The 16,480-nt window shown below is 40.4% G+C and overlaps 2 protein-coding genes across 2 annotated transcripts; both read right to left on the reverse strand.

The window, feature by feature from the left end:
- Positions 1-6,478: 6,478 nt before the first annotated feature.
- LOC103937382 (lamin-like protein) lies at positions 6,479-7,334 on the reverse strand. Its single transcript, XM_009347332.2, has 2 exons — positions 7,069-7,334; positions 6,479-6,948 (listed from the first exon to the last, which is right to left on the reverse strand). The coding sequence occupies exons 1-2, from the start codon at positions 7,253-7,255 to the stop codon at positions 6,626-6,628; spliced, it is 510 nt and encodes a 169-aa protein (XP_009345607.2). The 5' UTR covers positions 7,256-7,334; the 3' UTR covers positions 6,479-6,625.
- Positions 7,335-7,569: 235 nt separating this feature from the next.
- Positions 7,570-15,677, reverse strand: LOC103937381 (protein argonaute 4). Its single transcript, XM_009347330.3, has 24 exons — positions 15,558-15,677; positions 14,970-15,011; positions 13,307-13,648; positions 13,007-13,212; positions 12,698-12,922; positions 12,441-12,577; positions 12,263-12,360; positions 12,081-12,178; positions 11,768-11,933; positions 11,548-11,664; positions 11,367-11,474; positions 11,229-11,291; positions 11,030-11,143; positions 10,769-10,934; positions 10,582-10,694; positions 10,346-10,483; positions 10,090-10,220; positions 9,853-9,918; positions 9,079-9,142; positions 8,887-8,998; positions 8,717-8,790; positions 8,305-8,399; positions 8,159-8,190; positions 7,570-8,050 (listed from the first exon to the last, which is right to left on the reverse strand). The coding sequence occupies exons 3-24, from the start codon at positions 13,643-13,645 to the stop codon at positions 7,875-7,877; spliced, it is 2,838 nt and encodes a 945-aa protein (XP_009345605.2). The 5' UTR covers positions 13,646-13,648; positions 14,970-15,011; positions 15,558-15,677; the 3' UTR covers positions 7,570-7,874.
- Between the last annotated feature and the right edge of the window lie 803 nt (positions 15,678-16,480).

Consider the following 16,480-nt stretch of genomic DNA (forward strand, 5'->3'; position numbering starts at 1 on the left):
AGCCGCTGATCGATTACTTAGAGCACGGAAAGCTTCCAGATGATCTTAGACACCGTTCCGAAATACGTCGACGAGCACCTCGCTTTCTTTACTACAAAGGAACACTCTACCGACGGTCTTTTGAAGGAGTACTCCTGAGATGCCTAGGTGAGGAAGAAGTTAATCAAGCCATGGAAGAAGCACATTCAGGTGTGTGTGGGGCACATCAGTCTGGGCCAAAGCTACATTTCCGGCTTAAAAGAATGGGTTACTACTGGCCAAGTATGGTGAAGGACTGCCTGGAACACGCCAAAAGGTGCCAAGCCTGCCAGTTCCACGCCAATTTCATACATCAACCGCCTGAACCATTACACCCTACAGTTGCTTCATGGCCGTTCGACGCATGGGGATTGGACGTTGTAGGACCAATTACGCCAAAGTCATCTGCAGGGGAAGCTTACATCCTAGCTGCAACAGATTACTTCTCCAAGTGGGCTGAAGCCATACCTTTAAGGGAAGTAAAAAAGGAAACTGTTGTTCGTTTCATCAAGGAGCATATCATCCACCGATATGGGGTGCCTCGCTACATTATCACTGACAACGGAAAGCAGTTCTCCAACCGACTCGTGGACGAGCTTTGCGACAAATACAAGTTCAAGCAGCACAAGTCTTCCATGTATCATGCTCCGGCCAACGGCCTGGCAGAGGCATTCAACAAGACGTTGTGCAACCTCCTGAAAAAGGTAATCGGCCGAACAAAGAGAGATTGGCATGAAAGAATAAGTGAAGCACTTTGGGCATATAGGACTACACATAGGACTCCTACCCGAGCTACACCTTATTCTCTTGTATATGGCGTAGAAGCTGTTCTACCGCTCGAAAGTCAAATCCCCTCACTAAGGATGGCTATACAAGAAGGCTTGACTGATGAAGAAAATGCAAAGTTGCGCCTTCAGGAGTTGGAAGCGCTGGATGAGAGAAGGCTCGAAGCTCAACAACACTTGGAATGCTACCAAGCACGGTTATCCAAGGCATTCAACAAGAAAATCCGCCCAAGGTCTTTCCAAGCCGGAGATCTCGTGCTGGCGTTGCGTAGGCCTATCATTACAACTCATAAGACAAAAAGCAAGTTCACATCAAAGTGGGATGGACCCTACGTGATACAAGAAATCTACACCAATGGCGCCTACTTAATCATGGCAGAAGACGGGTTAAGGATCGGCCCCATCAACGGCAGATTTTTGAAGCGCTACTACCCCTAAAGCAAACACACCACGCTCCGGGCCCGCAAGAGCATAAACTGTGTACGGCAAAATCATCATTAAAACCATCACTCATTTGAACTACGTCATGACTTGATCCCTCCTCAACCAAGGGTACGTAGGCAACTTGAAACTTCAAAACTTCAAGTACAGTCACACACAAAAAAAAAAAAAAAAAAAAAAAAAAACTTTGAAGAATAAAGAGCAAACTCAAGAAAGCAAACATTTTATTTCTTTAAAGGAAAAAAGTCTGATTACAAAAGAAAAAGGGCAGAAGACCACGACTTAATATGCATGGAGTTGTCTTTTGTAGGAAGCGCAAGCGCCTTAAGGCCAGTCAGTGGGGTGTAAATCTTCAGCGTTGTTCCCCTATCTTGTGAATCACCTTCCTTCGCGAGAATGGTGATGGTGTTGCTCTTAAAACATTTGAAAAATACCATGACTGCAACAAGTTCCAAGCAGCGGCAAGAGGCACAACAACGTCACCACCGAGGAAAATTATGATCAAAAGACACTACACAGCATAAACTCGCTGCAGTCTTTTGCACAACCCCACACGGTAAAAGTGACACACTGCAACAAGTTCCAAGCAGCGGCAAGAGGCACAACAACGTCACCACCGAGGAAAATTATGATCAAAAGACACTACACAGCATAAACTCGCTGCAGTCTTTTGCACAACCCCACACGGTAAAAGTGACACACTGCAACAAGCTCCAAGCAGTGGCAAGAGGCACGGCAACGTCACTACCAAGGGAAGACTGACCAAAATGCATTACACAGCAAAATCCCTTTGCAATCTTTGCACAGCACCACTCTTTCTACACCACCAATTTATGCGTTCCTGGGTTCTTCGTCGGTTTGGCAGCCTCAGCCTTGCAGATCACCACCTAAAAAAAAAAAAAAAATGATGATGTTAGGTTGCAGATCACGATATATATAAAAAAAATACAACCAAAAAAAAAAAAAATGATGATGTTAGGTTGCAGATCACGATATATATAAAAAAATACAACCAAAAAAAAAAAAAATGATGATGTTAGGTTGCAGATCACGATATATATAAAAAAAATACAACCAAAAAAAAAAAAAAAAAATTATTATTATGATGTTGGGAAGCACCTTAATAAAAAAGAGGTAGCTATGATGATGTTGGGAAGCATCTTTCAAAGACAGCACCAGCTGCCAAACTCAATGTAGAATAAGAAATTTATGAGCTCCCGTTTTTTTTCTCTTCCGTCTTCATCACCAGAGGCCCTTTATATAGAAAAAAAAAACGACAATGTAGAATAAAAAATAATAAAATAAAGTAAAATGAAATGATGATGTTGGGAAGTAATGATGAAAGTAAAGAATAAAAAAATAAAAAAATAAAAAATAAAAAAAATATAAAAATAAAAAGCAATTCTGGTGGATCAATCCACCGAAAGAAAAAAAAAAGAATAATAAAAAAATATAAATATAAAATAAAATAATAAAAAATAATAAAATAAAGTAAAATGAAATGATGATGTTGGGAAGTAATGATGAAAGTTAAAAAAAAAAAAAAAAAAAAAAAAACTTTGGTGGATCTGTGCCACCGAGAAAAAAAAAAAAAAAAAAAAAAAAAAAAAAACTTTGGTGGAGCTGTGCCACCGGAAGAAAAAAAAAAAAATCTTGGTGATGTACATGTTTTCTCTGTTTTTAGCACAATACACTAAATAAAACGAAGTATGTTCATTGATTTCCGAGTGATTACAAAAAAAAAAAAAAAAAAAAAAAAAAAAAAGGCAGAAAGATGGAGTCTTCACAAAGGTTGTGTACTTGAGGCCCCACTACATGGCAACACTCTCGGAACAGGAGGTATCGGAGCAAGAGGCATCGGAGCGGGAGACACCGAAGATAGATCATTCAAGGCCCCAAACCTTGGTGGAACGCTGGATGACCCAGGAAAGAGGTGTCTCTGGAAGAAAGCTGCAAACCGTTGACGATCATCAAGCTCATCAAGCTTCCTCTTCATGCCCGACGAATAGTTATTTGCAAGCACATGCAAACTTCTATTCTCGTACTTAAGCTGTTTAATCTCCTGCTTAAGATCTTCCACCTCTGCCATCAATGATTCCACTTGACGGGACCGAGCAAGCAGGCGTTGGCCCATGTTGGACACAGAGCCCGCACACTAAACACTAAGAGCGAGGGACTCTTGAACGGCCAACTCATCGGACCGTCCTGACAGCAGCCTACTATCTTTTGGAGTAAGGAGGTTCCTAGCTACTATTGTAGCTGTTGTGGCGTCCTGCATCACGGAGTCTTCACCTGTAAGAGGACCGTTAGAGGATAAGAAAGAAGGACACCTTACATTACCTTGAAGCGGCGCAACCGGATCACTGCTGAGACTCAATTCTAAGCTAAGGTTCGATGGGTTAGCCATTTTTCAAAGGTGTTAAAAGAGATGGGTGGATGGAGTTAAAACTCAAAAGGCCGGAGATGATTTTCAGGAATGAGCAACCTTCAAAGTATGCATGTTACAGGTGATCAATACCTCTATAAAAAGGAAGAGGCGCTTGCTCAGAAATCAAAGAGGCGTTGGTTCAAAAATCGAAGAGCCGCTTATTCAAAAGTGAAGAGACATCGCTCTGCAAATCTCAAAAGCTGGATTTTCCGGCGTAAGTTAGGCGACGCTTTCTCGGCTTTCCAGAAAACGCGTTCATCCGACAAAGTTGAAAACACGTGGAGACTGGCGACGCTTTCGCGGCTTTTCAAAGCACGGGTGCCACTTTGTCAAAAGATCACGTGGAGGTCATCATCGCAGCTACACGTCTTTAGCTGACAAGCGCAAAGTTCGGCGACGCTTTCTCTGCTTTTCAGAAAACGCGCGCCATTTTGTCAAAAGAGACGCTCGTGCAGAAATCGAAGAGGCGTCGTTCAGAAATCGAAGAGGCGTCGTTCAGAAATCAAAGAGGCGTATTCAAAGATCGAAGAGTCATCACTATTTCAAAAAGCCGGATTTGCGGGATCAAAACGTTTGTCGACAAGGGTAAAAGAACAGTACCACCATTTGTTATTGGGAAATCCCTATATATGTCGACCTTCATCTTTTATGGCAAGGCAAACCTGCAAACAAGAAAAAAAAATGCCCAACTCTTCCTCACCTCCGAGGGTACACTCCCAGCAAAGCATCTCAAAATGCTCAGTTTTCTTCCTCTCCGAGAATACCCTTGCAAACAAATGACACCAAGGCAAAAGTATCTCATATCATCAAGGGCGAAAGCAAAGGTATCTCATATCATGCTTTTCCCCTATCTTTTCCTTTGCCCTTGTTCTCACCTGCCAGGACAAGGACAGAGAAAGCAATATGTCGGAACCTCCACTCAAACTTGCGCTGCCACCAAGAAGTAATGGTCCATTCAAATGCAAGGTTTGCATTCAACTCCTGCATCAGGAACAAATAGTACAAGAGAAGATGCTAAACCTGCATAAGGAAATACCACTTCTACAAAGGGGAGCAAGTAAGGCAAGTGAAAATGATGCATTGAAGCATGTGGAGACAAGAGACAACTGCATATGCTGAGCTATCCTCTAACCCTCTTCAATACGAATTGGAGAGATTGAACAAAGAAACAGAAAAAAAGGAGTAAGCTCAGACCTTCGGGGAAGACCAAAAGAATCCTGCTACCCAGTTCAAGAGTAGCACAAAGGAAAATCAACGATAGGGGAAGACCAAAAGAATCCTCCAGCTCAGTTCAAGAGTAAGCTTGTGGAAAATCAACGATTGGAGGAAACCAGAAAATCTTCCAGTCGAGCTCAAGATCAAGCCTCGATGGCCCTTGAAGAAATTTCCAGCCCAATTCAAAGATCAAGCCTCGACGGCCCTTGGGTTGACATCTACATTAAGGGACTTCAAAACGCATCTTCTACACGTGACAAGCACATGTCTACGACACGCCTTGAAGTGGGGGCATTTGTAGACATCAAAATTTCGGTGAAATAAATGTTGACCAAAAAATTAAAATTTCAACGCTCACATATCACATAAATTTTACATGTAGCGTGTGACTCAACGAAAAATCGAAATAAATTGGAAAAGTCATCAAATAGGACACGTGTCAATACCTGGCAGAAATGATTTATTTCATCTGATTATTTAAATCCAAAAATCAAGTTTTGGAATTCTATAAATAGGAGGCCAAGACATTCATTTTGGGGGAAGGAAGGAAGAAAGAAAGAAGCCTTGAAACTCTAAAGCTCTCAAGCAAACCCCGAAGAATCAAGAAAGCACTTTTCGTTCATCGTTCATCATCCATCAACCTTCAAGATCAAGCCCCAACGCCCTTGAAGAACTTCCACCAACTCAAGATCAAGCCCCGACGGCCCCTTGAAGAAAGTGTTCATCGTTCATCATCCGTTCATCCTTCAAGATCAAGCCCCAACGCCCTTGAAGAACTTCCACCAACTCAAGATCAAGCCCCGACGGCCCTTGAAGAAAGTGTTCATCGCTCATCATCCGTTCATCCTAAGATCAAGCCCCAACGGCCCCCTTTGGATCAACAACCTCAACAAATCCACACATCCGTTCATCCTTCAAGATTAAGCCCAGAAGCCCTTGAAGATCCGTTCATCCTAAGATCAAGCCCCAACGGCCCCTTTGGATCAACAACCTCAACAAATCCACACATCCGTTCATCCTTCAAGATTAAGCCCAGAAGCCCTTGAAGATCCGTTCATCCTAAGATCAAGCCCCAACGGCCCCTTTGGATCAACAACCTCAACAAATCCACACATCCGTTCATCCTTCAAGATTAAGCCCAAAAGCCCTTGAAGATCCGTTCATCCATCAACCTTCAAGATCAAGCCCAACGCCCCTTGAAGATCCATTCATCAGCTGTGCATCCTTAGATCAAGCCTCGACGGCCCTTTGGATCAACAACTCATCCACAAACCCACACCCTACGAAGATAGAATCAGAGGACCAAATTACAAAGAGATTGTAACCCCAAAATCATTAATACAAAATATTATTTTGTACACGTATTCTTGTCGTTTGTTTCAGGAATTTCTCGTGTTTACAATGACACAATTCGAATCAAGTGACAAATAAATTTGGGTTTTATTATCAAACGAAAGAAAGCAAATGTGACAAAATGAAGCTGGGGTTAGGTTCCTAGCAGGCTAGCACTACAATGTAGTAATTAAGTCTTTGATAAAACTAGCGATTAACCCTATGAATTCCTGCAAAACTAATTAGCTACTTTTGAACATGATGAAGAAACTTCACTGTGAAGTTGTATTCATTGGGTGTCTGCTTTTTTATTTTTTTGGCCTCACTTCCACAAGTGGTACAAGTAAACGGATTTGAAACAGTAATGAATTGCAGAATTGCTATGGTAAATTGGTGATCTACAAGTCTAGTAGGGAAATGTCCATGCCAAAGCCGCAATGGCAAGCATTGCAAGTAGGGTAATGTGGCTGTAGACGTATGATTGGGAACCATTTGAAGAGTTGAGAAGAAGTTGATCAGGTGGGATTTCTTGAACATGGATTGCAACTTTCATACCCTCAAAACAGTAACCTCGACCACTGAGGAAGAAATATGTCTTCGCCTCTGTCAAATTGAACACGTCCCGCCCGCCTCTCGTAACGTTATATATGAAATCTTTGTCGATGCAATTCTCGTAGCTTGTGCTGTTCACCTCCAGAACATTGTAGATACGCTTGTCAAACCCAAAATCTACAAAAAGTGGACAAATAGACAGGAGGTTGAGGCTTTAGGTTAGGTTAGCAAATTTGTTAAATTAGATGCGGAGTTGATCTGATACCGTTTAGTCTTAATGATACGAGCGATACTTACAGAGCCAATCACCGACGTAGAAGCGTTCTTGACTGGACCATTGCGTGAAGTTAGTATGAGGAGCCCAAGTGTTCCTTCCCCCTCCTATCCTATGGAGCACAGGCTGCCCGCATTCGGCAACCTTTAGTATTATCATCACAACCATCAACCACCAACCCCTACTTTTCAAGCCCTTATCCTCCTTCATTTGTACTATTCGAGCTCTCCGATTTGAGGGTGCTGCTTAAAACGCAGCAGAACATGCATGTCTCATGCACACTGCCACTCAGCATGTCTCACGCACAACAGCGCACCCCAGTCATAATAACCGTGTGAGAGTTGTTGGATACCAACAGTAAATTAGTAACACGCGACCATGTCTTCAACGCTTAAAATGACACTGAATATCATCTAGCATTGCCCCGGGGCCTTTCATATCCACCGCCTGTTCTCAGCATGCCGAAAACAGCTCGGATAAAAATACCACGCCCCCAAATGGAAGTTGGGTTTCCAAAAGACCGCTCATAAAACCAGTCTCCACATACATAAAAGGCAACAGAAACAATCACATAATCCCATAAGTTAAGCCTACACAGGGAGTCAACATCCAAGGTCCCATAAGTTAGGCTGCACGCGCAACGTACTAAGGATCATATACAAAACGGCTGTCAAACGCAGGGTACTACGGAACTAAAAACTAAGGCAAGCTTACCAACGACGATAGTTCAAACCTCCTATTATGGTGGGAGGCTACACCGAAAACTAGTATATACACAAACTGCTGTTCTTCCGTAGATAATCATGGTAGCTCAAGGCTCACGGAGACCTCAGCAGAAAAACATGGAATTGGACACATTCTCCTTCAACCTGGGCAGCTGAGGGACGGGAACAGCTCCAGCGGAGGTCAGCCCACCATGGCTTGAAGATGTCTCAGACGCGTCTTCAAATTTCATGAACTGTGACATCTGAGTGGCAGCTAAATGTGCATAGCAAATGGGGGCAACTGAAAGGATAAATATTAAACCAAGGGATTAGGATTCACTATTAGAAATTTAACAAAATCAAAGAATCATACTAGAGGAGCCAGCAGGAAGGGAATAAAGAAATTTACCAACGGAAATGGCGGTGGTACTTCTCTGGTACCTGCGAATGAGGGAAAAATAAATAAATAAATAAATAAAAATATATATATTATTAAGGACACTAGTTATAACTGATGGCAAGCATAAGCAATGTAGTGCGTAGATATTCACTTACACGTATGAAAGAGAATGCACTAGTTCCTGCAGATCATCGGCTGAAAAACCAACGTCGTCTAACAGAACATGATAGTGAGTAGGCCTCGTGGTCCCCTTAGAAAAACAAGAGTAAACCAGTTAAATATAAGTGTAAACTATTACAGAGAAAACAAATCAGATGTTGCCTCACAGGGTCCCTGAAGAATCGTTTGTGCCCCCGGAGATCCACCCAGTAACGTTTGGGTTGAAATTACGGGAACAACGTAAAACATGTGGATTATTAAAATGTTGAAAAGCTCAAGTACTGAAAATTGAAGGCATAGTTTTTGGAGCTTGGACCACGGTAGACTAATGCAAAGTCGCACAATCTAGATAGGATTCATAGTTACAAACAAGGTACTACAGCGGCTAAGCATAATATTGATACTCACAATCATTCCCGCTTGGGCACAGAGATAGAAGTCATTGTTCCTTGGGTGACAAATTCTGTTATCTATAATTGTTCCTGCAAAAACAATAAATTGAATACGTAAGTTGAATTATGTTTGTGAAAGGGCTGAATTGTGTGAATGGTTGAATTTGTTCAACTGTGTTAGCGTACCAGGAGGAACGTTATCTGGGGACTGAGGCTGAAAGAACTTTGTGTGGTGGTTTTTCTGAGCTATAATCACCACAAATTTAGGGGACCAATTCTCATCCAGGAACTTGCATGCCTGAGAATAAGAAAAAGGATAATTTATCATTTTCATAGTTGAGAGGACAAATTTGACGGGTAATAGTAAGCTCGCAAAACCTCTATGATTTGATCCAGTTCAATGTTCAAAACTTGGTTGAATTGAGACTCGCTGACCCCATCCCTGTATTCAATACATAACTAGTCAACACGAGGGTATCAGAAGCACAAGTACAAGAGATTAATCAACTATGAAATGCTCAAACAGAAGTAAACTACATGGAGCCCAAAGAAAAGGATAAAATATATAACTACTCAGCATCTACTCATGCTATTAAAAAGCCCATCATATTTCTAATAGACAAATTTCTAATAGACAATTCAAGTAAATTGAGTAACGGAAGTCTTAAGAGAGTTTAAAATAGCAAAAAGCATTCAAGTAAAACCAGTGATATGCACCGGAAACGCATAATATTTTCATTGGGAATATCAGCACTGCAGGATAAAATATGCCTGCTTCAGACCAATGTGGTAGGCTATGGATTGTACCATTCAAATCCTTGTATATTTGGCATGTACACACAAAAGACATACTGGGAAATTCATTGTGTCAGAATACAAATGCAATGTGGAATCTAATAACCTTTAAAATTTAACACAGGAATAATCAAACGACGGAATTGAAAAATTACTCATCAAACTTGGTTATTAAAGATGTACAGAAAAATTAGTAATTGACCCATACATTTGAGCGGCCACTGAATGGATTTTAGAAAAACGAACTACTACAAATAAGATACTGAGCATTTCAATTCTTACAACCGCATAGTTTTAAGAACAATAGTAGAAAATACTACAATTCATTTGATTCTAGGGTTTCTAATTTAGAAATACCTGAATATGATAATCTGGTCCGGTTTCTGTTTGCCCGAACTTGTATAGAAGTCCAGAAGCAGCTCTCTGAAATTAAGAAGAAACTCAACATTTGGGTGGTTTGGAAAGGATTTAAGAAACCAAAATGTGAAACATAAACTGACCTGAACACTCAAAAGAAGATGAAATTTCAAAAATCTTCAATATATGATTGAAGAAATGTGCAGTGAAAAAATAACTTCAAGATACATATCATACCTCATAATGCCATCATCTTCTGTGTCATTTACTCGCTTGTACAGCGAGTCTATCATCTCCACCTTGGGGGATTGTGTTCGAACAGATGCCCTGTAGCGAGAAATCAGGGGCCACTGCCTGGAGCTGACCACCTATAATTCCCCCATTGAATACAAGTTATACAACATGAAAGATCATACAACATTTGCAGAGTTCAACTGAACTAGCTTTAATAACAACAATTAATCCAAAATATAAAACATAGAAAACAGTTTACCGCGGCAATTGAAGGTACATCAGACTGCCCAGGTGAACCATGGGACACATCCATCCCAAGGATGATGGTGGGAGCCTTGGAAACCACAGGGATAGAAGGAGAATATTCAACTGCCAACAATGAATTTAAACCACCAAGCTGCAAGGATTTTTGAGGGCAAACCAAGTATGAGATCACAGCCAACAGAAAATGCACTCATTTTGATGTCCATAAAAGTTGAAAATTAAAAGCCCCACCTTTGCATTGATTTTTAACAGGACATTTGTAAGGTATTGATCATTGACCCTCGTGGGAGCAATGCACTGTGTCACAATACCATATTCAGCAAGATTCTTCCGCTTCCATGGACCTAGTGATTCAATAGAAATCATTAAGAACTTTAATTGATTTAACACGTCAATTATAATATAAAATGACTCTAACCATATAAAGCAGAATTTTTCCTCTCCGGCAGCAAACAGAGAAGAAACTGTGGTTGTCCAGGAAGTTTGGACTGTATATCCTCAAACATCCTCTCAACTCTAACCAAAGGTGGGGCACGCCTAGACTGGGGATTCTCTTCAAACACATCAAATGGAGCCTCGATTTTCTGCCAGAAGGGGAAGAATGGAAAGTTAAAACAAAAGAATAAAACCGAAGTTATCTGAATACATACTGTAGTAAATGTGTAATTACAAAACTTACAATTCCTTTCATATCACCACATTTGATCAGATCACGGACAAGGGCTTTTAGATCACAGCGTGCAGAGAAGTTGACAACAGCCCACTTTTCTATCTTAGTTGGCTTCACAAGTGTCTGCATTTCAACAATATAAATGAACCTTTGAATCAGAATACTGATATAAGGTAAAAAGTAAAGGAGAGAAGAGGAGGGTTAAGACCTTGTTGTTGAAATTCCAGCGCCCATTTCGAGGGAAGAAATCATCCCCGTTACCCACTTTAAGCTGTCAAGGAAACCCAAGCAATCAGTAGAAGCACAACAGTATAGGCTAAGCCATATAGGTAAATATGGAAAATACCTTTGGGGCTGGAAGAACACGGCCTTCCACTTGAGTAAAGTTACCACCAATTGAAACACCGCATGAGCGTAGCATTGGTTCAGCATCATAATTGTTGATTTTCAGAGCCTGAAATAGTACTCGTGAGATTTGGAGTCACAGATGCATATACAATGAGGCAAATGTTAATGAAGACACCTACATTAGACAAAACACTCATCCTTTCTTGTGGCTTTTGCCTTGATTTTTCCACCAGGGAAGCTCTTTGAAGGGTGGAAAGAGCTTTGGTGTAACGTTGCAAGGACACCAAAGAACAAAGCTGTATAGAAAAGAAAGTCAGTAAAACGATTCAGATCACGGATGAAAGTAAATCATCATATTTGTAACAACAAATATAAGGAACAATAAACTCAGCAGGTTACCTCAAGGGGGATATAGGTAGGACGTTTTGGCTTCCCAACATTAAGGCATGGTAGATCAGCAGAGTAACGCAGTTGTATATTACGATGATTAACAAAATAATCATACACAGTGACTTCTATTTCTGCATCTTCACCTTCCTTTGCTTGTTTGTTTCTCAATGTAAAACTGGATCATACCGGAACAATGAATTCAGGGTGTGAAGAACACGAACACAAAAACAATACTGGCCCCAGTTAGGGTAGTTAAAGCACCACGACGCAAAAACGCAAAAGTAGAAAAGTTAAAAGTAATTTCATTGAACATAATATATACGTTTGTTCTCGGCATGGTTTCTCGCTCAATCCAGATATCTTGTACTCTAGATTTGATGGACTTGTTTTAACCCTCAAATTCTTGAGTGTTCTTTTAGCCTGTTCGTTGAAACAAAAACAGATTATCCGAAAGTACATGAACATACTAAGAGGCCAGAATAAATAATAACAAGTGTTTGTTACCTTCGTCCAGTCAAGTTGGAACGGATCTCTAACATTTTGGTTGGCAATTAGAAAGTCCACCACTGGCCCTGGCTGTATAATCATGGTAGTCGATACATCTGAACATGTACACATGAGAATAGGTGAAGATACAGTAATTTTTTAAAAAATATAACAGAGCAATAAGTGATATAGTTACCAATATTCAAAGACAAGCCACCCTGAGTGGTCCTAAAACTTGAATGGAATCCTCTACATCCAAGAACACCGCCTCCAACATCCGCAAAATTTTTTGGATCGTTATGGAAGAATGACTGGCGAACTAGGAGGCATCCTCTGTTGTAATCCAGATTTTCATTAGATAAAATCCAATCCAGACAAAAACTAACTTAAACACAACTATGTGCAGGAAGGAGATAGATGGGAGAAAACTAGTCAGAAAAAAACTTCACTCACTGCTTCGATGCATGTTGTCTTAGTATGATATCCAGAACTCTCAAAGCTTCTTGAGAATTCTCTGATTCTTGCCCACGCAGAGCATCTCCAATTGCTTTCATGGGAATTTTTGCAGCATAGCTAATCTCCACATTGAATGTTTTGGAGCGATTTGGACGCCGTAATCTCTTACGGTCACTCTCATTTGGACTCCCAGGACCATCAGGTTCACTGGTTCCATTGTTCCTATATAGAAACCAGTCCAACAATAAGAAAGTATAAAGGAGATCTAACACATTGGAAAGAAAGCCATAGCCCTTCCTAAGGTACCTGCTTGATGGCACATCCTCCAAAACTACGGCAAATTCAAGTTTGTTGCGTGGTAGGGAACCCACAGTAAACAGGCTCTTCTCTCCATCATAGGCAAAGTCCTTTCCACCTAACTCAGACTGATACGTCTCATGCACCCTTTCAATTATTCTTCTTCCAGCACCCTTTCCATCAAGGGGACGGCCATCTTCATAAGCAACAGAAACCTATGCATACAGTACAAAAATGAGAACAAGTGTAACACTTAGGATAAAAGAAAATGGAAGTACTGCAAGTATATAGAAAGCATATGGATCATACACTGTAATGGAAGAAGTAACCCTCAATATTAGTAACGTTCACTTTGAAGTGATTTGTGACCAAAGGTATTTTTGTTCCCTTGGTTCCTTGGCCACGCCTAGCAATAGGGGCCCGAGCAGGTTTCTTCTTAACAGGTTCGGGAATTTTATCTGCTTCTGCACGCAAAGGAACAACATCTGGTGGAATAACCGGGGGTGGGGGTGGCAACGCATCTTCTGCCCCATTTGCTCCATTCATCCCATTTGTTCCATTCACACCATTTTCTCCATTCACACCATGTTCTCCATTCACACCATTCGCTCCATTTACTCCATTTCCATCTGGCTCAAATGAATCCATATCCTAAAACATACCATAAGTATGTAAATGAGATGCAACACAGGAAATCTTTTCATTTTAAGGCAGAAATTGAACTCCTAAACGGTACCAGATTTCCTAATAATGCACTTAGACTACAACCGGAATATATAGTACTAAGCTTCCTGTGAGGTGGAACAATAACCAAAATCAAGTGAATAAAACAACGGTGTGCTCGCTCTAACAACTGCCCATGAATCTTCCTAGCCGTTAAGGCACAACATAATACAAAACCAAAATTAGAATGGCCAAATAAGCTAAGATAGCCAATGTTACTGCTTAATAAATTTAGAGAGAGAACAACTGCAGTGTACCACTGAACACTCACTTAGAAGTAAAAGCTATAACACCCATAACAGACTAAAACTCATCATAAAGGCACCAGAAGCTCACCATACTCTGAAATTATTCAAACAAAAATGCCTCCGCTAGTATCAAAACCATTTGAAAGATTTGAAAACATGTGAGAAGGACCCAAAAACTAAAGTAAGCCACACAGAACAAAGAACCAAACTAAGGAATTTGATTCATTGAACAAAAAGGTATAAGGAGATCATATATGAGAACTTAAAACTCTGGAAAGCCATATATGAGAACTTAGAACTCTGAAGGCTCTAACATCAAATCATCCTTTTTGTTTCCAGAACTTTTGACAATAATAAATAGACCTACAAGGCAGAAGTTGCGACATGAAATTGACTATTTTGCAATGCGCACCCTAATAACACAAAATACAGGCAGCTTGCCTCAAGTCTCCATGGTTGTGAATGGACGGGACACTGAAGTATACAGCAAAATCATGTGACACTGAACTTTGGGACATTTGAAAACGCATGCAAGGCTTTCGCAATAAATTAAATGGTGCAGATAACAAAAGTCAACGCCCCACATCAAAAACGGTTGGAGAGCATCTCCCGAAGGCTTTTATACAAAAAGAGATACCGTTTTCTTAAGCAAGAGAAACAAAAAAATTACAAAATGGGAAACAAACTAAAGGCTAAAAATAACTGTGATTTTGAAGGGTTTGTCCAAAAAATTGAACAAACTCAGTATAACTAAAAATACCCCAACATGCAAGCATCAGATGATACAAAGTCAAGGAATCTCAAACCCATACAATGCTATACAAATACATATATATATATATAATATAAGCAAAACACACACATCTAACCTCAAAATTCTCAAATCGAAAAGAAAAACCAACATGCAGAGTGGTCGAAGTGAGTTAACTTGTAGCACATTTAGAGTACAGAAAGAAACAGACATGCAAGCGGAGAAACGAAACATTTACTGTATATTTTACCTAACCGCACAAGAAACACCCAGCACCGAGTACTCTTCAACCCTGCAAGTCACACACCATTATTATGCAAAGATCGGCCTCAAAAAAACCCAGAAACGACCAAAAAATTCAGTCCAGAACACACAAAAAGCTCCCGACTTCAAAACACTGAAGAAAAACAAGCAAATTACTAAAAAAAAAAATTAAACTGCATAAACATGCGAAATCAGCAGAGCCCACAACTCCAAGTGCATTGTTCAAAAATACTGAAAGAAACAAAAAGCTGCACAATTTAAAAAAAAAAAAAAAACCCTTTTTTTCTTCTTCTTCCAAAAAACCAACAGAAATCTTGAGCATTTTCCTAAAACCCCAGAGAGAGAAATTTCAATTGCAGCCATGGGAGAACCCAGAGAAGATGCTGAAGTTCAGAAGCGTGAAATACCCAAAATGACCCTGAAGAAAAAGTCGAGAACTCACACCCCCCACAACCACCCACTCCCAGAGAGACAGACCCAGAAATCAAGTTTCCATTTTTTGTTTTTTTTTGAAAAGCCAGAAGAAAATGGGCTCGCTGAAAAAAAAAAGCCGGAAATAGACATTGCGGCTCACCTGAGAAACCCTAAAACGGCTGAGAGAGACGACTGATGAGACTGACGACCAAGGAAGGAACTCTCTCTCTCTCCTACTTTCTCACACCTACAACTTCTAACCATTTATATATATCCTCGTCCACTCCAATGCTGTACTATCTCACTCTCTGCGGTGCCATCCCTGCGGTTCCTGCGGTTACACTCATTGACCGTGTCAATTCCTGTGGGACCCTCCCAAATCGACGGTGCGGATTGATCTCGATCCCAGCCCTAAGTGCTCCATCAACCGAAACGCACGCTTTTAGTGCGGTCTGAGTAGTTATGTCATCCCTCGTTTGTCCCGCGGGCTGTTTCCCGTACTGTTTTTACGGTCCTGCCACTGCTTAAAGTCTTGATTGACTGTTGTGTCCTTTCTTCCTGTCGTTCAGGAATGTTGTGTCGTATTGGCTACATTGGAAGGACGATGGTCAGCATTGTCATTGCGCACATTCTGTGAAACGGTGGTTTGGTGCTCTTTCACCAATCGCCGTGCGGTGACCACGTGGGTCACGGTCAATTAACATCTCTCTGTGGGGGTGAGGAGCACTGTGACGGTTTTCTGTGTCAGTCTCCGTTATATGAACGTTTTCTTGCTTTTTGCCATTTCAAGAAGAGTACATCCTAATTTTCGAATTAGAAATGATTTTTTTCTCTAATTAGCTTCTTACCCATCTATGTTTATTTTTTATTGTTGATTCTGTGTTCTTATACAATTCAATGCCTATAAAATAAATAAAAGATACGTGATAAGCTATAAAAATCACTTTTTTTCTTGAAATTTATAAATATCCAAAAAAACCTAATTAAATTTTAAATACTTTATAATTGCTTACAAGGTCTAAATTTATAAGGAATAAGTATAACGCTCATTTATATGTTTACTAACATGTAAGAAATGAAAAA

This window comes from the organism of the source record quoted next, unplaced genomic scaffold (assembly GCF_019419815.1).
Source record: "Pyrus x bretschneideri cultivar Hongxiangsu unplaced genomic scaffold, Pyrus_bretschneideri_v1 Contig58, whole genome shotgun sequence".
Taxonomy (NCBI): Eukaryota; Viridiplantae; Streptophyta; class Magnoliopsida; order Rosales; family Rosaceae; genus Pyrus; species Pyrus x bretschneideri.